This window comes from Drosophila albomicans, chromosome 2L, assembly GCF_009650485.2.
Source record: "Drosophila albomicans strain 15112-1751.03 chromosome 2L, ASM965048v2, whole genome shotgun sequence".
In the NCBI taxonomy this organism is placed as follows: Eukaryota; Metazoa; Arthropoda; class Insecta; order Diptera; family Drosophilidae; genus Drosophila; species Drosophila albomicans.
This window is the reverse complement of record NC_047628.2, coordinates 25,179,219-25,199,863: the sequence shown is the minus strand read 5'-3', so window position 1 is coordinate 25,199,863 and position 20,645 is coordinate 25,179,219. Positions and strand designations below refer to the sequence as shown.

Genomic DNA, 20,645 nt, shown 5'->3' with positions numbered 1-20,645 from the left:
TACGATGATGCGAAAAACAAGTTGAGTGTCAGGCTCGGCTCAAGCTTGACTGAGGTCGGCTGTGTTCGGCTGGACTTCGGGCTCTCTCAGCACTGAGAGCGTAATGACGTGCGATAAGCCAAGATGAGACGACTCATTGTCATATTGCATTGCTGACTTACATATTAATTGTGCTGTGGGTTATACCCCGTTCTGTTTACATTAACAATACAATACTCCACTCGTATGTGTGTGTGTGTGTGTGTGTGTGTGCTTTCCGTGATCCAGTTAAAATGTAAATGCTACAGCCTCCCCCCATTAGGAGATTTACCATAGAGATTATGACGTAGTTCTGCGGATTGCGGATATTCTGGTTAGGCTAGTTTGTTGCTCTTCAAGCTCTCCGTCTCTTTTTCTCACTCACTTTCTGTGCGTGAGTGTGAGTGTGTGTGTGTGGGTTTGTGAGCGGGGAGAATTCTAATAGGTTTTCGGCCATAACTGTTTGAGCAAATATTTATGACTCGCTTTAAAAAGCGCAACCAAAAGCCGATATTGGTAATATCTTGCTTTGATTTATTGATGTTTGTTTTGCATCTAAAGATTTGTCATAAGCCATCTGGGGTTCACTGGGAAAGTTCGCTTGCCTCACTTAGGTTTTTGCAGGTGTTTCCCCCTTCTCATTCTTTTGCTCAGAAAAATGCTAATCCCCATAATGAATACCCCACTATTGATGTGCGTAACATAATATTTTACTGAACTTATTGAACCCCAATGTGAATAACATTTGACAACCTTAATGTGCAATAATTAAGATTTGGATTTATTATACACCATATATAATATTTTGTGTTAATTAGTAATTTTCGTTTTCACAACCTTTTGATTTATTTACAGCCCTATTAAACTATTGGAACTGTCCAATATACGTTATCTATTTTCTCAAATCCCAGTTTCTCAAACATACGACGTGATGGAGTATTCTCTGTGACTACAGGAGAGAGAACTTCCTCCCCAAGTTCAGCAATCTTCTTCGATAGATATCTCACCATCAGACTTCCCAGACCGAGACGTTTATGGGTAGCTACAACTTGGAGTAGACCCAATGAACCCAACGGCAATCTGTAAGTAATTATTATCTTATTATACGTTCATATATAAGTTGCAAACAATTCTCCAGTTCACCTCAAGCACCAGGCTATCAATGTGCCATTCTTATCACAGGCCCCAACAGATACATTATTTTCTATTAAAAGCTTTACAAATTCTACTGAACCCTCGGCCCGATGTGGCCATATTTCGTTTACAGTCTCAGCATCTCCAATCTCCAGTTTTCGCAGTGTTATATCCGCTGGAGGTCTAGAATATATTATATAAGTTGTTTTACAAACTCTCTTAAGTCTGGCAATTTCTCTGCTCACTCTATGGAGAAGGTTGCTACGATCTCTTTAGTAGCCCGATACCAAGCTGTTTGTGCCGTCTCCATTCGCTCTTGATCATATTTCTTTATATATGCATCCACGGCCGGCTTTAAACGTTCTCCATATCCATAGAGTAAATATGGCTTGGCATCAGTTGTATAGCTGAAAAGTAATTTGATCAGGTGATCCAGATTCTCGGTTATCGTGTTGAAGTAGACGTTCTTCTGGACCCCACCATGGTCTACCTATAAAGTATAATATCGTTTTATGACCATCACGTAGAATTCTTTTGATATCATTGCAAATTTACGATCATTATAAAAGTGCCGTCTTTCTTCCATCCATCGTCCAGGGCAAAGCACTTGATATTTAATTTAGGATTCCTTGCAATCCATTTGATGAAATTACTTATTAAATTATATCCAGTAGATTCAGTTCTTTTCGTTGAGTACAGATCCAGTAAAATTTTCCATTCATTTGGCGATAATTCGACAAGGGAATGCGAAATTGTTTCCAACTGCAGAGACATGTCTGTTTAATTGAAAGGCAGTGCAACAACTGAGCGCAAAACTTGCGAATTTCTCAGACGCTGCAACTTAAGAGAACCATAAAAGCGCTTTATTATAGCGTGAGAGGCGAATTGCAAAAAAAAGATGCTATAAATGTGTGTGGGTTACAGTAGGAACTGCATTTAATGCACGGTAGAGAATTGTGCAAGTTAATTTTCTAGTGCAATTTGTAGATAAATTTGATTATTTGTATAGTTTATTTTCTATTTAAATATTTATTTGCTTAATTGATTTACTAATCAACACAATAAATAAATGCCTATGATTGCGCACTTTTATCAATTATATTTTTGGCACAATTCAAACAAAAAAGACTTGTCGCAGCGCGCTCTCTTAAAATGAGAGTGCCTTAAGAAACTTAAGAGAAACAATAAGTAGGGTCAATGTCAAAGTGTGTGCGTGTGAGCAAAAGAGATGTAACTACTCAATGCTTACCAAGGCAGCACATATACATATTTACATAAATAAATCAATATTTGTTTGATAGCAATACTTGTGTATTCGAATGAATTAAGCTTATCAATTGGTCCAATAAATGGTATCAATTTTCACAAAGCCCAATTTCTCAAACATTTGCCTCGAAGCCGTATTCTCAACAACAACGGGAGCGAGCACTTCCTCATCCAGTGCTGCGATCTTCTTGGACAGACAACGCACCATTAAACTGCCAAGGCCAAGACGCCGATGAGAGTCGAGCACATGCAGCACGCCCAATGCACCAATGGGAAGTCTGTGTTGAGCAAAAGTTATTAGAACTGTAAAGTGGTGAGTTTTGAGCAAACTCACCTCAAGCAACAGGCGAGTAATTTGCCCTCTGCATCAAAGGCTCCCACTGAAACATTGTACGATATTAAGCGCCTAATGAACGCCAGAGTATTCTCTGTGCCGTATCGCCAAATGGTGTTTACAGTTAGCACATCCTCAGCCTGCAAGCTGCGCAATGAAATGCCAGCAGGTGGCCTGTGCAAATCAAATATAAATCTCTTAAGTGCGCTGTGCAGAAGCATTGCAAATTACTCTTAAACGTACTCTGTTGAAAATCCTACTACTGTCTCCTTGCTGACTCGGTACCAAGCTGCCTGTGTGGTGGCAAATTGCTTTGGTGCCAACTCTCTTTGATACGCTTCCATTGCCGGCAAGAGACGCGCTCCATAATCGTGTAGCTTGTAATCGCCCGGTTCACGTGTTAAGCAGATCAACGCCTTTGTCAAACGCTCTAGATTATCGCTGAGCGTGTTAAAGAACACAAATTTGTACTTGGCATCATTGATTACCTGCAGATAAATATTGTACGTGATAAACATTCTTTTAATGTTTTTGTAAGTACTTGCTTACAATTATTAAAAAAGTGCCGTCACTTTGCCAGTCGCCATCCAGCGAGAAGCATTTGACATTGAAGTCTGGTTCTTGCTCAATCCATTTGATATAATTCTTTATCAAATTATATCCAGTGGATTCAGTTCTTCGCTGCGCATAGAGTTCGAGTAAATTGTTCCATTCGCTGGGCAATATCTCGACCAACGCATGCGGTGTCATGTCCGCCTATCTGCGAGGTTGTCAACGCACTGAAGCATAAAATTGGATAAGCAGCGTGGTGAACTGCATGCAGATTAGTCAGCAGCCCTTGCGCACTCTCTTAATGTGACGTCACGGCGTCACGCTCTCCGCACTCGCTCAGTGGTCAATATATCAAAGAGTGCGACAGGTGGCTGTGCGACAGAGAAGGCAAGAGTAATAGATCAGAAATAGTCGCGCAGCAACAACAAAACAAAGAATAATATTAATAATTAGAAATAACTAAAAATACTTTAATTCATAGCTAAGCACTGATCTTTTCTTTATACATATTTTTAACAGATTCTTATTTCGTGGCACTACCGGAAGTCCAATAAACATTATCGATCTGCCGAAATCCCAGTTTCTCAAACATTTCGCGGGACGGCATGTTCTCGGGAACCACGGAAGCCAACACTTCGTCGTTGTGCTCGGCAATCTTCTTGGACAGGCAGCGCACCATCAAGCTGCCCAAGCCGAGACGCCTCTGAGAGGCAACCACATGCAGCATACCCAACGAACCCAACGGCAATCTGTAAGCACCTCATTAATTTATTACTATCTCAGTATTATAAAGACTCACCTCAAGCACCAGGCTATCAATTTGCCATTGCTATCACAGGCACCAATAGATATATTATGATCTATCAAATGTTTTACAAACTCAATAGTTCGTTCCGCCCGATGTGGCCATAATTCATTAACGATTTCCGCATCCGCAGTTTCCAATGTGCGCAAACTAATCCCCGAAGGAGGTCTAGAAGATATATAGGAAATTAATTGTAATCATTCTCTCTCTACGTTCACAATTTCTTTGTTTACTCTATGGAAAAGGTGGTTACAACCTCTTTGTTGGCTCTGTACCAAATTGTCTGTAAAGTGTCGAGCTGTGTGTGTCCGAAAATTTGCATGTTTTCATCGATTGTGGGCTTCAAACGTTCTCCATAACCATATAGAAAATAGTATGCTTTGGCATTAGTTGTATAACCGAAGAGCAATTTGATCAAACGATCCAGATTCTCGCTCAGCGTATTGAAGTAGACAAACTTTTGAGCTGTCCCATGGTTCACCTTAAACACACACATATAACACATACATTTATATACTATATATCGAATACACATAACAAAAGAACATCAACAATTACAATCATTATGAAAGTGCCATCGGTTTTCCAGTCTTCGTCCAGCGAATAACACTTGATATCCAATTCGGGATTCTTTTCAATCCATTTGATGAAATTTTTGATTAAATTATATCCATTCGGTTCGATGCGTTTCGATGAGTAAATATCCAATAAAATTTCCCAATTATTTGGCGTTATCTCAATGAGGGGGCAATGCGAATTTATTACGTTCAACGGCGTTGTCATGTTTGTCTCCCTAATAATACTTTCGAAGAACTGAGCACTACAATAATGATGGCACTTTTCGAAAGCTCAAAAGTCCGTGGATGGCCTATTTTTATAGTACGTCTGTTACACAAGAGAAGAAGAGTACATACATACGTACGGTACGCATATTAGTACCTTAACATTTTGCTTGAAATGCTCTCAGCATGAACCATAATATTGATTTGAACTACTACAGAGCAGAGACTCGGGTCTGTTTGGAAATAATCGATTGCACTTGCAGATTTTCGTTGTGGTTTTTTTTTTTTTTTTTTTAAATAATGTCTTGGAATGGCAAAAAGAACTAGAAGGTTCCAAATTATATTGAAAGTAAATTTTAAAAAGTATTATTGCGTTTCTTAAACTACATACATGAAAATATTTAAAAAACTTGTATTGTAGAAATAAATGCCGCCAGAACAACATACATAGGTCTTCAGAATTTCTAACTGACAACTTTATTGAAAAAAAAATTCATAATTTTTCTGTAAAATTTATAAGTTTTTTAGAGCTTTGAGTAGCTGTTTTTTGTAATTATGCAACTTAAATTAAATATATATTATAATTGAAATCTTTTCGAAGGATTAGTAATGTTTACAAATTTTTATTATGCATACTCAGGACTTGAATTTACATAGTACTTTTTTTTACATCCTTTAATTATTCAAAATCTTGTTAATATTCTTCGAGAGTCCAATATATGTTATCTATTTTCTGGAATCCCAGTTTCTCAAACATTCGTCGCGATGGCGTATTCTCGGTGACCACAGGAGCAAAAACGTCGAGGTCCTGCTCTGCAATCTTCTTTGATAGAACCCGAACCATTAAACTGCCGAGTCCCAAACGCTTTTGGGATGGCATAACTTGCAGTAGACCCAATGAACCCAACGGCAATCTGTAAGAAATATTTTATTATTTGATTATTATATTGTATAATTTAAGATAGTTGCAAACTTACCTCAAGCACCAAGCTAACAATTTTCCATTACTATCACAGGCTGCTATAGTTAAATCATTTTCTATGACATGCTTTACAAATTTAATAGATCTCTTGGTATGATGTGGCCATAGTTCATTTACAGTCTCAGCGTCTTCAATTTCCAATTTTCGCAAAGTAATGCCAGGTGGAGCTCTTTGGGGAGAGAATGATAATTAATCTCTATAGTTATTAGTTCACTTCCAGAAAGATACATTATTTCTGTTTTTAGGTTAATTTAAGCATTTTCAATATAGAATATTTCGAATTTTTGTTATAATAATCATTATTCCGTAATTATCCCAAGAAATAATGATTTTTATGTGATTATGATTTGTATTCAACAATTTGTAATTTACTCGGACATAGATTGAAATATTTTATGCCATAATAATTCAATTCCCTGATTCTAAATCTTACTCTGTGGAGAATGTGGCAACCAATTCCTTGCTGGCTTTGTACCAAGCTGTCTTTACAGTTTCATGAAACTTCTTAGACGAAAGTCTCCTAATGCAATCATCAACTGCTGACTTTAATCGTCCTCCATAACCATATAAAAATAAAGGAACTTTGGTCTGAGTTATGAAGGCGTAGAGTAATCTTATCAAACGATCAAAGTCTTCACTTAAGGTGTTAAAATAGACATAATCCGAAATTCCTCCATGCTTCGCCTGAAAGTTGTAAAATAAATTGCATATCAATTTAAATATATCATAATATATATTATTATGGTGCTTACAATCATGATAAAAGTGCCGTCTTTTCTCCAGTCTTCATCGATCGTGAAACATTTCACATCCAAGTTGATCTTCTTGTCAATCCATTCAACATAATTTTTGATTAAATTATATCCAATAGATTCAGTTTTCTTCGAGGAGTACAGATTTTGTAAAGTAGGCCACATATTGGATGATATTTCTAGAAGGCAATCGGCATCCAACAATAGCTGCGTCATGTCTGATTAGCTGAAGTTCAGGGTAACAACTGAAGAGTAATGCGATCAATGTCAAAGTTGCGACGTTATCTTTTGCCAAATATGATTTGAGATTATGATAACACAAAAAGTGCAAGTTAAAAAAGGCAAGCTTGTAAACAAATTTCAATTTATCTTTGATTGAGGTAGATAACAGTTATTTTACCCTCAATTTCGTATGAGACATATACTCGATACTTGTTGGTATAAAATACTGAAAGCCATTAGAAGTGATTCTTGGGTATTTTTGAACTGGTTTTTAACGGAAATCTGATCAATAGTGTTAAAATAAATGTTATAGACGTTGAAACGTTTAAATATATATTTAACATAAATTAACAATATAATAAACATCTAGCATTTCAACTGCAGACATCATAACAGATTTTATCTCTCTAAAAGGTTGAACAGGGTGTTCAGCCGCCATGTACGAATCTGAACACTGTTGAGTTATTCAGTCAACACCCTTTACTAGCTAAAAGGGCAGCATTGATAAGGCATACTATGTGCTGGAATCTCCTATCATTACCGCTACGTCAGCGGTACGGCAATGTCCAGAAAATAGTTAGTACCACATATTCTTGTAAAATAGCATGACAAGACCTTTTATCCAGTCGCCCATCCTTCACAAGATAAAGGCAATGATGAGATACAATGATACAAGCAACAATATGAATTAGTACAATTATTCATAATAATTATTGTAATCGTAATTTAGTAGATAATATTGTCTTGGAAGTGAAGCAACATAGACCATATAAATAAACTTCTGCTCTCCTTTACAACATTCAAGAAAATAGAATATATGAATTTATAATACAATCAAATAAATTTATAGTCCTCAGATTAATTTAAATTTTGTTTACTCATCTAACGTCAATAGTAACAATAATCAAGAGTGACGCAATTAATATCAGAATCGACAAATCAATTGAGTCATTAGCATTATCGTCAAGGGACACGTTGTACATTTATAAATTATTCAATGATTTAATGAAATAATTGCTTACTGTTAAATGTCAGCATAAATTTAAAGTAGCTTTAGTTTAGTTGCTGATTTTTCAAGCATTTTTAAATGTCAAGATTAACAAAAGATTCGAGTCTTTTATAATTATATTGTTGCTCGCCACGTTGCACATTAATAAATTACTCACTGATTTAACGATATATGTGAAGGGACAACTTTATTTGACATTTTTTATATGTACCATATATATATACTATTATTATTTATCGAGTATCGCATAGAAAAATACATGTGTAATAAAATCATATTTAAACATTATAAAAAAACGAAAGATCAAAAATACAGTACAGGTGATTTGAAGCATAATCAGCATGCATAACTTTTAAAAATGAAAAGGTCGTCAACAACATCATCGGCTGCAACATCAATTAGTTCAACACCGCATCGGCGCGCACATTGAGAGCATCGAGCAGAGCGCCCATTGGAGTCGAGGGTCCAAAGCTCTCGATGGTATTGGCCAGCTTGTTCTTAATGTTGCGCAGCCTCAACGAGGCGTGTATAAACGTCACCGAGATGGGCAACAGCAGCGTGAAGGCCGTCAACAGCACTGCACTCATCAAATGCAAAAACAAATAGCTGGCCAACAAGGCGCCAGCCAAGATGTACCACTTCTGTTGTGCCTGCTGGGCGGCAAGGATCTGATTGCCTCCGGTGAGGCGGCTGGCAATAAAGCTGGTCTTGGACTTGCTGCTAAAGAATTGCCAGATGATGGCAATGAGCAGGGCTTGCACGATCAAACCACTAAGGATTTTCGTCGGATTGAAGGCAATCATCACACCGTAGATGGCGAGAAAGACGAGGAAATAGTTGGTTTGATAGTACAACAGATTCTTGACCACACGATTGCCCCACTTGTCAAAGTCCTTGAGATTGGGCAGCTGGAAGCGTGCCGAACCCAGGACAAAGTCATCCAGCGTGCGGAGCGGAGGCAACTGCAGATTGCCGGACAATGCGGCAGCCGCATCGCCAACGGAGGAAGACGTTGATGGCGTTGTCATTTTGCTCTTGAAGTTGGAGTATTGCTTGCGATTAGTGTTGTTTTTCTGCTGCACTTCTTGCGCTAGCCTCTGGTAATTAACTTGACGTAGTCCACGCGTGAATTGTTGCACTTCCTCGTTGTCAAACAGCTGAGATGCTAATTGTCTTAATTTCGGCCGTAAGCTAAAATTCTTTGATGATTCCTCACGAGCAACGTGGGGCAAGAGACGCGCACGTTCGTCTGTCGTCTGCCAAGTGTCGTTGTCTTCCTCGGAATCCGTGTAACGTCCACCGTGAGTGTCCAGTGTAGAGGATCGCTTATTTTAATACCGCACACTGCTTTGTTTTATTTGTGTTTTTTTGAGTGTGTGGCTTTTTAGTCATCCACTTTATGATGATGACCTGTGTGACCGCAAGTACGTTTGCAGAATATTCAATTTTAATTAGCAGTTTGGTTACATTGGAAATGGAGTATTTTAGTATATTCTCTTTAAACAGATTTTTCATTATAAATTATTTAGTTTCCCTTTCGTCCGTCCAATTTTACTTAATTAAAACTTAATCTAAAATTTCAATTTTGTTTATATTTTTTCTAAAAAAAAACTGCTTTTATTTTAATTTCTCCACAAAAAGTATTTTAAATTCTATTGCCCGAGTCACCCTGTGCATCTAGTCTGCGTGTTCAATAATCGATACTCGCGATATTTGCTTATCGCGCTGCAATCAAAATCTAACCAAATTTGAATATTGGAATTTGCAAAGTCTACGAAAGTCGTTCAACAAATGTTTGTATTTTGTATTATTACAACTGTCTTCATGTCTATTTAATTGTTAAAATTATTCAAATGTGTGTGTGTGTAAGTACAGCTAAAGCAACATTGATGGATGTAAGGGAAAAAGGAGAAACTAAAGATTTAAATTTAGTTTATGGGAAAAGTTTGACGAAAGTCCACCTAATTATTATTAAACAATTATGTTTATATATAATTATATATATTCATGATTAAATTAGGAATATGTCTATTGTGTGGGTTCGTACTCCTTCAAACTTGGCTCAAGTTTTGTTTAGTGTTCTTTCTATTTTTTTTGTTTTTTTTTTTTTTTGGTAATACGTATTTTGTTGGTAACACCATGATTTTAGTTTAGATTTTTTAAATGTGTGTTCTTTTGTGTGAGTTGTGTTTGGTTTGGTGGTTGGTTACGCTTCCAGGTCGTTGACAAAGAGCACCTCGCGGTTCTTCAATCCCACATCCTTAAGGGTTTTGTTAACGATCTCATTTGCCGATCCCTCAGCGGCATCCACAACTGTTTTGGAATAGAGAACACGCTTGGGGAAATTCGTTGTGATTTCAAATTCATCCGGCGACTCGGGATGACAGAAAAGGAAATGATACACATCCTGCAAGCAATGCGATAAATTATAATATACTTTAAAATGTGAATATGACTTCTTACCAGTATGGAATTTGTCTGCTGGAAACGACGCTCCAACCGAACACCATTGGGCAACTTAAATACAACAGCGATGGCATTGGCGGCATCCACAGCCGGCTCATCGGGCACGAGATTGGCCAACTCAATCTTTAACCTAGCAATCTCCTCCTTGCGCAATTCCACATCCCGTCGCGCACGCTCTTCAGCCTCCAGAAGCTGCCGTGCAGCATCGCGCTCCCTCTCACGCTGTCGCTCCTTCTCCTCGTCCGCCAGCAGACTCTGCTCATATGCCTCGTCCTGCTGTCGTCGCAGCGTCTGCGTAAAGTTGCGCTGCAGTCGATCATTTCGCGCCTGACTCAGCCACACCTCATTGAAGGCAATGACTGATTGCAGACGTCGCAGAAGCTCCTCCGAAGTGCAATCGCCTTCCAGCCGACCCACAACCGACATGCGATTGGCTCGTAGCATTATTACGACCATTACAGGATAACCACGTACAGCTAGCGATTGCATGACACGATATCCTTCTGGTGTGGACACATCACAGCCCCAAAGCAGCGTGTGCGCATTGATGTACTCGATGACGGAACGTGTGGATAGCGTCTGGCGGCAAAATGAATCCACATCTGGATTGCTGCTTGGATCTTGATGCAAATAAACGAGGAGGAAACGCAACTCTTGCTTAGCATCGTTCAACGCCTGGGCATAGGTGCCCTGATAGAAGACGGGATGCTCGGGATAACGCTCCTGATATTCGCGTATGAACTTGAGCACATCATCTAGCGGATTTGTGACCAGACGCGGCTCATTGCCGCCTCCAATGTTGACCAGAGCGCGCACAATTCCGGAGAGTGTGGAGTAAAAGTATTGGAACACAAAGTTGATCACATAGCCAATGATACCGGTGAAACTGCGAGGCATTGGCCCAATGCTGGGCACTCGGCTCACCGAACGACTGCCCGGCATATTTGCCGAGAAGATCTGTTGCAGGAAATGATCATTGATCACAGTCGGAGCACGCACATCCGTCGACGCTGTCAGCATGGTGGGTCGTCCTTCGCGTATGTTCATCTGCTCCTGAAACGCCACCTGCGAATTTGTTGACGAATTGCTCAGTGTGTGTGTGTGTATGTATGCTAATTGGAGTTTGGAACTTACCTCGAGGTCCCACTGATGGCGTATGAGAACGTCGCGACAAATGTTCATGTCCTCGATACCCGTCAAGTCCTGAAATTGTAGCACTTTGTCGGTTTGCTCATTTGTCAGACCTTCCGCCTCCATTTTGCAGCAGCTTTTGTTGTCGTTGTTGTTGTTTTTATTAGTTGGGGGCCTTTGTGGTCTTTTGTTTATTGCTGCTGCTGCTTGCTACACTTGTGCTTATTATTGGCCTTTGTCCGCTGTTGATGCTGCAGTCGCTGATGCCGATACGGATGCGCAATTTTAATAATTTAATATTGGCAAAATGCAAATGCAACGGGCCTTGGCCTTTCTACAAACTTTTTAACATTTCTAATTTGGAACGAACTAAGGTTGGTTCCCCTGACGTCGTCGTTCATCTATACCAGTTCGTTTGTGAGCCTAATCATATGTTCAGTGTGACCGCGGCTAAAACCTTCAAATATCCCAACCCACATTAGAAAATATACTAATGTTAAATTTTACATTTAACATTCTGCAAACACACAAAAATATAGAATTTGTAAGAAGTTAAAGCTATATTATTCAATTTAAATCATTTGATATACATACATTACTTATGGAATTCACCGTTAACGGTCACCCAGCATAATATTTGCTATCGATATCCAAAGTTTTGTTTAGAAAGTCGTATCAATAAATATGACTGCTTTACCTTGCCATTCCTAATGTTTTCGCAGTGCAATTGTTGTTTACATTTGTCTGCGTTATTTTAATGTTTTAAATGAAATGAACGCGCGTGCTCATAAAGCGTTTATGATCAATTTCTTTTTGGACGAAGATGTGAGCCCCCTTGTGGCCGAAGCGGTGCGGTTGACCACCGAGGATGGCGCACTAAAAGTGTTTGCCGACGCCAAAAAAATTAAGACTGAACCAGATGAAGAAAATACAATCCCAAGATGCCAGGAGGATCAGTTTAAGGAACAATTTCGCATGGAGCGAAGCAGCTTTGAGGTGAGCAGTTTGTTCTGCTGTGAATATGTGTGTTGTTATCTACTTGCATAATTCAGATACTTTTACGCGTTGTGGGCAAAGCAATTGCAGGAGCAGAGCATCTGCAGCCCATTGGACAGATGTGTCTGCCAGAGAAGCTATTGTATACGTTAACACTTCTCAGTGGCAAGTATGAATATAAGTTGATGTTTTTATTTATATTATTTTAAATTATATATTCTTTTCAAAAACAGCAGGTCGTTCCGCGAAGTTGGTGAGACTTTTGCCATATCAAAGAGTTCCGGCCATGAGATCTTTAAGTGGGTAACTGCTGCCTTTGCTGCCCTTCTGCCACGTTATGTAAAGTGGCCAGATAAGGATGTTGCCTGTACAACTGAGCGCATTGACATTCTGCCAGACGTCGTCGGTGTCATAGATGAGTGCCGCATTCCGCTAAAGCTGTTGGTAAAAGAGGAAGAGGGTCAGCGTCACATTGTGGCATTGGCACTGCAGGCTGTATGTGATGAGCACAGTCGATTTCTAGACATCCATATTGATGTGCCAGACCTGCAGTGTATTTTGCTAAAGAGTGAACTCTTCGAGCGACTAATTGACACTGTAGAACCGCTGATGCCGCCACACAAGCATCTCGTAGGCGAAACGATGTATCCACTGTTGCTCAATCTGATGACACCGTTCACGGAGAAAAATCGAAAGTTGGGTCCTTGTCATATGCGCTTTAATCAGGCTATTCGTTCGTGGAATGCGCCTGCGGAAAGAGCGTTTGCTGCTTTAATTTCGCGCTTTAGACGTTTGGAATCGCTCGAGATCGCTACGCTGGAGCTTGCCACAACTGTTGTTTCGGCCACCTGCATGCTGCACAATTTTATTTTAGAGTGCGGCGAGCCAATTGATGGTGTATTGGACTTTGATACAGTGCCGGAGAGACCTAAAAGCGTGGTGTTTGGAGCGCATGGACTGGTCAATTGGGATTTTACTGCAGCAGCTGAAAGGAAACGAGATAATCTTGTCGCAGGTTTTATGCATGCTTAGTGTATTATGTAAATAAATGCCATAATTTAAATGACGCGCTTTAGTTCACTTCAATCGTTAGTGTTATCGATCCCTAAAGCTCAAGTGTAAGGTTGTGTGACCATCTGTTCAGTGTGTTAAACTATGTAGACAGACATATTTTGAAACTCAATGAACGGTCACACTGCATAGCCGCCACATTTGTATTTTTCGTAACAATTGGAAATTTTTTGCATACTCTAAAGCAATATTCATATATTTCAAACAAAATGTATTTGATATCAACGTCTAAGAAAACAATTCTATCGGATTTCGCGGATTTAGAAACGAAATCCACGTATGTGCATGCAAATGGCGAGTCAACAGATTTTCAATTCAGCTCTCAGGGACGCGTCTTTGTGGAGGTGGACAAAAAGGCGGGCTTGGCGGTGATGCGCATTAAAGAAAACCAACAGAATGGTAAGCATTAGTATTAAATATTAATGAACTATTATAAATATATGTCTGCTTAGCTTTGGAAATACAGCGCGTGCGCAAATTGACCATTGAAAATGCGTATTCGGTGTGTTGCGCCAAAACGGTATCCAATCATATTGCCATCGGTCAGTCAAGTGGTTATATTAAGCAATTCAACTTTCGTACGGCGGAATTGATTCATCGCTATCCGGCGAATGCGTCGCGCAGCTCTGTACTCTATTTGGATTACAATTGCACGGATGAATACATTGCAGCGGTGCTGGAAGACGGCAAGATCAACATTTGTGGCACAAAGACTCGACAAAGGATCGATACAGTCACCATTGACGAGCAGTAAGTAAAGAAAGCATATATTCAAATCAAATTAAACATGCTTACTCTTGTAGTTCGACCCTGGCACGGTTTCATCCGCGCAAGCGTTTCCACTTGGCGGTGGCTTCCTACAAGGGCGCCGTATCCGTCTACGATTTGCAATCAAAACGCACCATCTTCCACTTAAGTGATGCACATAGTGCCCCTTGTCGTGATGTCAGCATGTGTAGCAGTCAATCTTCGCTGCTGGTCAGCGTTGGTTACGACTGCAATATTAATGTATTTGATATACGACGCAATAAGGCGCAGTCATCGTCGGGTCGTTTGAATTATACACATCCGTTGTCTACCGTGGCGTTAAGTGAATGCGGCACATACTTCTGTGCCGGCAATCTCAAGGGTGAATTGATCACCTACGATATGCGCAGCACTCGAGCACCGTTGGCTGTGCGTGCTGTGCACGATGGCAGGTGAGACGATGGCCCAATAGTATAGCACTATTTACCATAAGTAATTGTGCATTCTCTACTCCTGCAGCGCTGTGACGCGAGTGGCTTTCATGCCCACGCCTGCTGAGGAGCAGCAAAGCAGCAGCTTTAACAGCTCCAATAATGTCACTGTGGATGCCAGACCAGCGGCGACTGTGGAGCAAACGCCTAGCGATGAGCTGGTGCGTCAACAGCGCGACTCTTTTTGTGATTTTCTGGACACACAACGACCACGTCTACTTGATCGTATGTCCACGCGCCTCACCACCTCGCGACGCGACAGCTTTGATTGGGACACGCTGATGACGAAGCCTATAACCGAGGATGGACGCCTAAGCATTTGCCAGACTGGCACGGGTCTCAGTCCCTCAGATGGCTCCTCCGTGGACACGCTGCAACGTGAGTACAGCAAGCTAATCCCAAACAATTGCATAACCTGATGAATCTCTTACAGAAACGGTGAGCAGTGGGTTGCGTGAGCGCAACATATCGGCAGATGCCAAGTTGAAGCAAATTGCCGAAACAGATGAAACTAGCGAACTGCATGAACAATCCGTTAACTGTTCCGTGGACAGTGACAAAGAGAATCCTCCCATGGCAGCAGAGATCGAGGAGAAGCGTCGATTACGCATGTTGTCCGCCAGTCGCAATAGCACGCCACATCATGTGGCAAGCGCAGCCAGCAAGGCTTCAACTCTGCAATTGCAGCCGCAACAGCTGCTGCCCAAGACATCGAGCAATGTGTCATCAGTTGCCTCACAGATCTCTGATGGGTTACAGTACGATGTGCGCAAGGAACTTGTCGAGCTGCGCGAAAGCATCGAGGATCGTTTCACGCAACTGGAACGCGATTTGAAATGGTCAGCAGAGGTCAGTAAGTTTCAAACCTTCACTCAGGTGGCTCAGTACTGGAAGCAGCAGATGGCGAACACCGAGGAGATCAGAGATGGGCTCGGAATGTTGCTGCGCCATGATCGTTTTAAAAAAGAGTTTTGCCGTCTCAAAAATGAGAACGATATGCTGCGAGCCGAGGTACAACATTTGCGCAGCCAGCTGAATAATTAGGCATGTTAAACAACGCTTTAAAAAAATTGTTTTGTTAAGTATCTTTTATAATATATATATTTATCATTTGCACTAAGCCTCCAATGCCAATTGCTGTTGCTGCTCTGCCGACGACAAATTGACTGGCATGTCCACCTAAAAAAGGAATTCATCATGCATTAGTTTGTCAGAAGGAGAAGCAGTTGTATTATCTACCGATATGGTTGTATTGAAATTCTCGTAGTCTACCATATAACGCTCATCCTCTGCATCGTAATGGATAATGTTAACGAAGCGCTGACCCCAAAAGATCTCTCGCGGCACATACGATGTCTTTGCCTCCGTCATTTGCGCTGTGGTCGGTGAAGTGCCCACAATTGTCACATATAATTCAAATTGTGCAGCATTAAACTTCTTCGCACTATCGAAACGATGCAGTGGACTCGTCTCATCGATGACATGACACACAATGTCCGGCCAAACAATCAACTGCTCGCCATTCCCCTCCAGCTTCAGCTCCGTGTGCGTCTTTATGAGCTCGCCCTCGCGTGTGCTGTCAACACATATTAAAATGGCATTAAATATTAATTATGATGTCGAGTGTCTGCTTGACTCACTGTTTGTCCACAATCATGTAAACACGAATCTTGGAGTCGATGGACTGCCGCTCACGTGGATCACAAACACGAAACAGCAAACACAGTTGCTCATCGCGATAAGAAATCTGCAACGTTTACGAGATAAGTGTATCATAATTTATGTAAGAGATCAGACTACCGTCTGTTATATGATTTCCCCTGATATCTAACTTACCACCGCCTTATCGCTAAACTTGAGTTTGGTACATTGCTTGGCAGGACGCATTGTTTTGGCATAGACAATGCTAACCATGGATCCTTCGATGGCAGCGCCGCACATCATCTGCATGATATATAGAAATATGGTCTCGGGACATTCCTCGCTAGCAAATTGCCCGCCACCCAAAGTCGTTTGTGTGGTGATCGAATACAGCATCATGGACACAAAGCCGTTGACGCCAATGATACACGGTTCAGCGCCTTCGCCCAAACGTTCACCAGTTACTGCATCGAAAATGAAATCACCATGGTAATAGGCAACCAGATAGCACATGACACCAAAAAATATCCAGCTGAGGAAGAAGCTGCTCAAGAAGAGTGTGAGCATATACTTCCACTTCAATTCAATCTGCGTGGAGGAGTAAAAGGATGCAATTCAAATCCGTAATTCTCGAAGGGAATTCATCCTACCAAAGTGTTGATCACATCACGCATATAGCGTCTGGATTTTTCTGGCACACGTCGAAAGACTACGTTCTCGCGTCCATTCCTCCGCATCACACGATGCATCGTGCGTCGCAAGCCATCATCATCAGCGGTTGGACTGAGTTCAATGGTGCTGCCCGCCCAATCGTGTGTTGAGGGAAAACTACAAAATATATCAATCAATTTAAACACAAACGAATCCTCAACCATTTGATGGCGCCTTCACTTTTGATCACTGCGACTATCCTCTTGTGTGCTATCTCCTGGTGTCAGCCTAGTTTGGGAGCGACGCGAACAGGTGGGACTCTCTGGATAATAGTCGCCATCGTTCTCGTTAACCTTTTCGTGCTTCGGTGAACGCGACAAAGGAGTTGTCGTTAGATGTTTTGGTTTAACTGGCAACGAGATGGAGCGAAGCATTTCGGGTTTATCCGTAGAGTCGTCCGTGCTCATCTTGTGGGGAACTAATGGCGAAATACTCCAAGGTGTGTGTGCATTTTAATTTATTTATTATCTTCGTTTTACGTCTGACTAGTCTAGTTTTGCACACACAAATGATCCGTTTGTTTAGATTTCGTTAAGATTAGATCGTCAAAAGTTGTCTCTTTATTAAGCATCTATGTAGCTAGCGTTTCCAATGCACATATTTATTCTGAGAGCAAATATCGCCATAACTCCTGCACACCACCTACAAATGTCAGCTGACAAGCACTCGTCTCTATTTACACAAGGCGAAATGTTAATCTTCGTTTGAATTCGGGCGCGCTCTTGAAAGATTTGAGTGTTTATCGATAAAGCTATGCACATAGTGTGACCTTTATTAATTAATATTTGTGAAAAATAATCGTTATCGCAATCGAGCGGGCATTTTCGAATTGCTAATTGTAAAGTGTGGTGTGATTAATAGTAGTTATTTTCTGTATGTGTGTTGCAGCTGCTCGAGTTGTTGCTGCTGTTGCAGCTGCTGCAAATGCTCCGCCGGGGTCAACTTGACGGGCATGTCCACCTACAAAGAGATTCGTCTATATTGTATTGACAGAAGGAGCGTCAAAAGTTTAGTTTACCGAGATGGTGGTGTTAAAGTTCTCGTAGTCCACAATGTAACACTCATTAGTTGCGTCGTAGTGGATAATGTTCACAAAACGCTGCCCCCAAAATATCTCTCGCGGCACATACGAAGTCTTCGCCTCCGTCATTTGTGCTGTGGTCGGCGAAGTGCCCACAATTGTCACATACAACTCAAATTGTGCGGCGTTCAGCTGCTTGGCATTTTGAAATGACTGCAGAGGACTTGTGTCATCGATGACATGGCACACAATGTCCGGCCAGACAATCAACTGCTCGCCATTCCCCTCCAACTTCAGTTCCGTGTGCGTCTTAATGAGCTCGCCCTCGCGTGTGCTGCAAGGCCAAAGTATCAACGAAAAAGTGAAATAATCATAGCTAAGCGTGTCGACAAATGACTCACTGTTTGTCCACAATCATGTAGACGCGTATCTTGGACTCGATGGATTGCTGTTCGCGTGGATCGCACACACGAAAGAGCAAACACAGTTTGCCATCGCGATAACAGATCTGCAAAGAAGTGTGGGTAAGTACAAACTCTTGTAATTAAACTGGGGTGGACTGCGGCTTACCACAGCTTTGTCGCTGAACCTGAGCTTGGTCAGTTGCTTGGCTGGACGAGCAGTTTTCGCATAGATGATGCTAACCATGGTGCCCTCAATGGCCACAGCACACATCATTTGCATGATGAACAGAAAAATGGTCTCGGGGCATTCCTCGCTGGCATATCGCTCGCCAAAGCCAAGTGTGGTTTGGGTCTCAATCGAATAGATCATAATAGCCATGAAATTGGGCCCACCATAAATGCAAGGCTCGCTGCCCTCGCCCAAGCGTTCGCCACTCACGGCATCGAAAAGGAAATCGCCATGGGAATAGGCGACCACGTAGCAAAGTACTCCAAAGAAAGTCCAGCTGAGGAAGTAACTACCCAGAAACAGTGTGAGCATGTACTTCCACTTCAATTCGATCTGTACAATAACAGTTGCAGTTTAAATCGTTGCGCTCAAGTATCGATAAATATTTGGGTGGTCAGTGTGAAATTATCGATGGTAATCAATGAATGCATATCGATTAAGTTAAAGTGCGTGAGATTTGAAATTGAGGCCCAAGTCAAATGCATTTCTTTGTTTCATGCGCGTTTATTATTGTTATTTTTATATATTCTAAATGCTAAATGTGACTCGTTCGCTTTCATTTGTGCTTGAATGCCTAGGATGATGCGGCGTAGCTTTGCTTAGCTTCGTCGTCGGCGGCTCTTCGGCCAATTCATCTAATTTGCGTTGTATGCTGGGCGTTATGCTATACATATTTGGTCGCTCTGACGACATCGTCGTTGCCGACTTTGTCGGAGCTTTGTGGTGACCGAAAATTGATCTTACCAGCGTGGTGATCACATCGCGCATATAACGCCAGGACTTTTCCGGAATGCGTCGAAAGGCAACGTTCTCATTTCCATTTTTGTCCATCACCCGATTCATGCTGCGTCGCAAGCCATCCGCATCTCCATCCACATCAGGTGTCAGCTCAATGGTGCTGCCCGCCCAGTCGAGCGTGTAAGGGAAGCTGTGTAATACATAATAATAATTTTCTTCGAAATAGTGCAAAGTAAATGCTGTTGGATAATGATGACCTACTTTTGTTCGCTGCGCGTCTCCAAGTGATCCGGCGTCTGCTTGGATCGACGACGTCGAACACAACTGGGACTCTCTGGATAGTAGTCGACTTCGTTGTCGTTGACCGTCTCCTTTTCGGGCGATCGTGCTAGAGGCCTTGGATTCAATGGCTTAGGCTTAACAGGCATTGATGATGAGCGAATCATGGCGAGCTGTTCCTTTTTTCTGTTATCATCCACGCTCATTGTTGTGTTGCTGCCCACGTTTAGACAGAAACTGAGGTTTTGCTGTCTAATTGTCTCCGCCGTCGTCGTCGTCGAGAATTCGGAGCAATTTCACTTGTTGCTTGTTGCGTAGATTTGCGTTTTAATTTTAATTGAATTAGATTGCAGCATGTAGCGAAGAGCTAAAGTACGCTCAAGTTGGTTGACTGACTGACCGCTTGACACTGACTAAGTCCGAGAATGGGGACTAAAGTAGCGCATCTGCCGATCTTCATATGTATTTGATATGCATTTTAATTTATATAATACTATCTTCATTTTTGGTTCGTGTCTGTGGCTTGACTGTCTGTGTTTGCTCTCCCGTGGCGATTAAAACGACCAATTAGTGTCATAACTAAACATGTTGTTCTATGGCAACAAATTTCTGTTGATATACATAACACATGCATCATTTTAAACAAGATATTATTAATTTCTTTGTTTGAAATACGCGGGCAGTATAATGTTGACGTTTATCGATAATTAGCTTTTTTTGACTTCACTTCAAGTATTCTGCCTTCAGACGCTCAACTGCCGTAATTTAAACTATTTTTATTATTTATTTATTTAAAAGGTTAGTTATAATTTAAACTATTTTTATTCTGATTTCTGATATTCAATTGCTGTAATTAAGAACTAC

The 20,645-nt window shown here is 41.1% G+C and overlaps 10 protein-coding genes across 13 annotated transcripts; 2 read left to right on the top strand and 8 right to left on the bottom strand.

The window, feature by feature from the left end:
* Positions 1-778: 778 nt before the first annotated feature.
* LOC117564728 (uncharacterized) lies at positions 779-1,964 on the bottom strand. The gene is made up of 4 exons (XM_034243614.2): positions 1,708-1,964; positions 1,398-1,642; positions 1,162-1,335; positions 779-1,098 (listed from the first exon to the last, which is right to left on the bottom strand). The coding sequence occupies exons 1-4, from the start codon at positions 1,924-1,926 to the stop codon at positions 879-881; spliced, it is 858 nt and encodes a 285-aa protein (XP_034099505.1). The 5' UTR covers positions 1,927-1,964; the 3' UTR covers positions 779-878.
* LOC117564725 (uncharacterized) lies at positions 1,082-13,512 on the top strand. Of its 4 annotated transcripts, none has more exons than XM_034243609.2 (4): positions 1,082-1,100; positions 12,277-12,449; positions 12,506-12,618; positions 12,686-13,512. In XM_034243609.2, exons 1-4 carry the CDS (start codon positions 1,082-1,084, stop codon positions 13,479-13,481), a joined length of 1,101 nt encoding a protein of 366 aa, XP_034099500.2. In that variant the 3' UTR covers positions 13,482-13,512. The 4 variants fall into 4 exon arrangements, with proteins under 4 accessions (XP_034099500.2, XP_034099499.2, XP_051858925.1 ...); XM_034243608.2 differs by having other exon boundaries at positions 12,683-13,512; XM_052002965.1 differs by having other exon boundaries at positions 12,506-12,614; positions 12,683-12,774.
* LOC117564729 (uncharacterized) lies at positions 2,277-3,517 on the bottom strand. Its single transcript, XM_034243615.2, has 4 exons — positions 3,302-3,517; positions 2,996-3,240; positions 2,753-2,926; positions 2,277-2,696 (listed from the first exon to the last, which is right to left on the bottom strand). The coding sequence occupies exons 1-4, from the start codon at positions 3,500-3,502 to the stop codon at positions 2,486-2,488; spliced, it is 831 nt and encodes a 276-aa protein (XP_034099506.1). The 5' UTR covers positions 3,503-3,517; the 3' UTR covers positions 2,277-2,485.
* On the bottom strand, positions 3,787-5,118 carry LOC117564726 (uncharacterized). Its single transcript, XM_034243610.2, has 4 exons — positions 4,668-5,118; positions 4,343-4,590; positions 4,104-4,277; positions 3,787-4,053 (listed from the first exon to the last, which is right to left on the bottom strand). Exons 1-4 carry the CDS (start codon positions 4,890-4,892, stop codon positions 3,828-3,830), a joined length of 873 nt encoding a protein of 290 aa, XP_034099501.1. The 5' UTR covers positions 4,893-5,118; the 3' UTR covers positions 3,787-3,827.
* On the bottom strand, positions 5,569-6,880 carry LOC117564727 (uncharacterized). Its single transcript, XM_034243613.2, has 4 exons — positions 6,626-6,880; positions 6,307-6,557; positions 5,869-6,042; positions 5,569-5,805 (listed from the first exon to the last, which is right to left on the bottom strand). Exons 1-4 carry the CDS (start codon positions 6,839-6,841, stop codon positions 5,586-5,588), a joined length of 861 nt encoding a protein of 286 aa, XP_034099504.1. The 5' UTR covers positions 6,842-6,880; the 3' UTR covers positions 5,569-5,585.
* LOC117564735 (PRA1 family protein 3) lies at positions 8,017-9,186 on the bottom strand. The gene has a single exon (XM_034243622.2). The coding sequence runs from the start codon at positions 8,882-8,884 to the stop codon at positions 8,255-8,257; it is 630 nt and encodes a 209-aa protein (XP_034099513.1). The 5' UTR covers positions 8,885-9,186; the 3' UTR covers positions 8,017-8,254.
* Positions 9,923-11,868, bottom strand: LOC117564719 (FAS-associated factor 2). The gene is made up of 3 exons (XM_034243602.2): positions 11,457-11,868; positions 10,320-11,387; positions 9,923-10,263 (listed from the first exon to the last, which is right to left on the bottom strand). The coding sequence occupies exons 1-3, from the start codon at positions 11,577-11,579 to the stop codon at positions 10,063-10,065; spliced, it is 1,392 nt and encodes a 463-aa protein (XP_034099493.1). The 5' UTR covers positions 11,580-11,868; the 3' UTR covers positions 9,923-10,062.
* A 92-nt stretch (positions 13,513-13,604) lies between the features above and the next one.
* Positions 13,605-15,879, top strand: LOC117564717 (uncharacterized). The gene is made up of 5 exons (XM_034243600.2): positions 13,605-13,919; positions 13,973-14,270; positions 14,324-14,719; positions 14,787-15,136; positions 15,192-15,879. Exons 1-5 carry the CDS (start codon positions 13,730-13,732, stop codon positions 15,800-15,802), a joined length of 1,845 nt encoding a protein of 614 aa, XP_034099491.1. The 5' UTR covers positions 13,605-13,729; the 3' UTR covers positions 15,803-15,879.
* On the bottom strand, positions 15,844-17,609 carry LOC117564722 (inward rectifier potassium channel irk-1-like). The gene is made up of 6 exons (XM_034243604.2): positions 17,291-17,609; positions 17,050-17,227; positions 16,595-16,987; positions 16,399-16,505; positions 15,998-16,334; positions 15,844-15,937 (listed from the first exon to the last, which is right to left on the bottom strand). The coding sequence occupies exons 1-6, from the start codon at positions 17,515-17,517 to the stop codon at positions 15,875-15,877; spliced, it is 1,305 nt and encodes a 434-aa protein (XP_034099495.1). The 5' UTR covers positions 17,518-17,609; the 3' UTR covers positions 15,844-15,874.
* A 256-nt stretch (positions 17,610-17,865) lies between these two features.
* On the bottom strand, positions 17,866-20,275 carry LOC117564720 (inward rectifier potassium channel irk-1-like). The gene is made up of 6 exons (XM_034243603.2): positions 19,764-20,275; positions 19,509-19,692; positions 18,702-19,097; positions 18,533-18,639; positions 18,129-18,465; positions 17,866-18,070 (listed from the first exon to the last, which is right to left on the bottom strand). The coding sequence occupies exons 1-6, from the start codon at positions 19,985-19,987 to the stop codon at positions 17,975-17,977; spliced, it is 1,344 nt and encodes a 447-aa protein (XP_034099494.1). The 5' UTR covers positions 19,988-20,275; the 3' UTR covers positions 17,866-17,974.
* Positions 20,276-20,645: the final 370 nt, after the last annotated feature.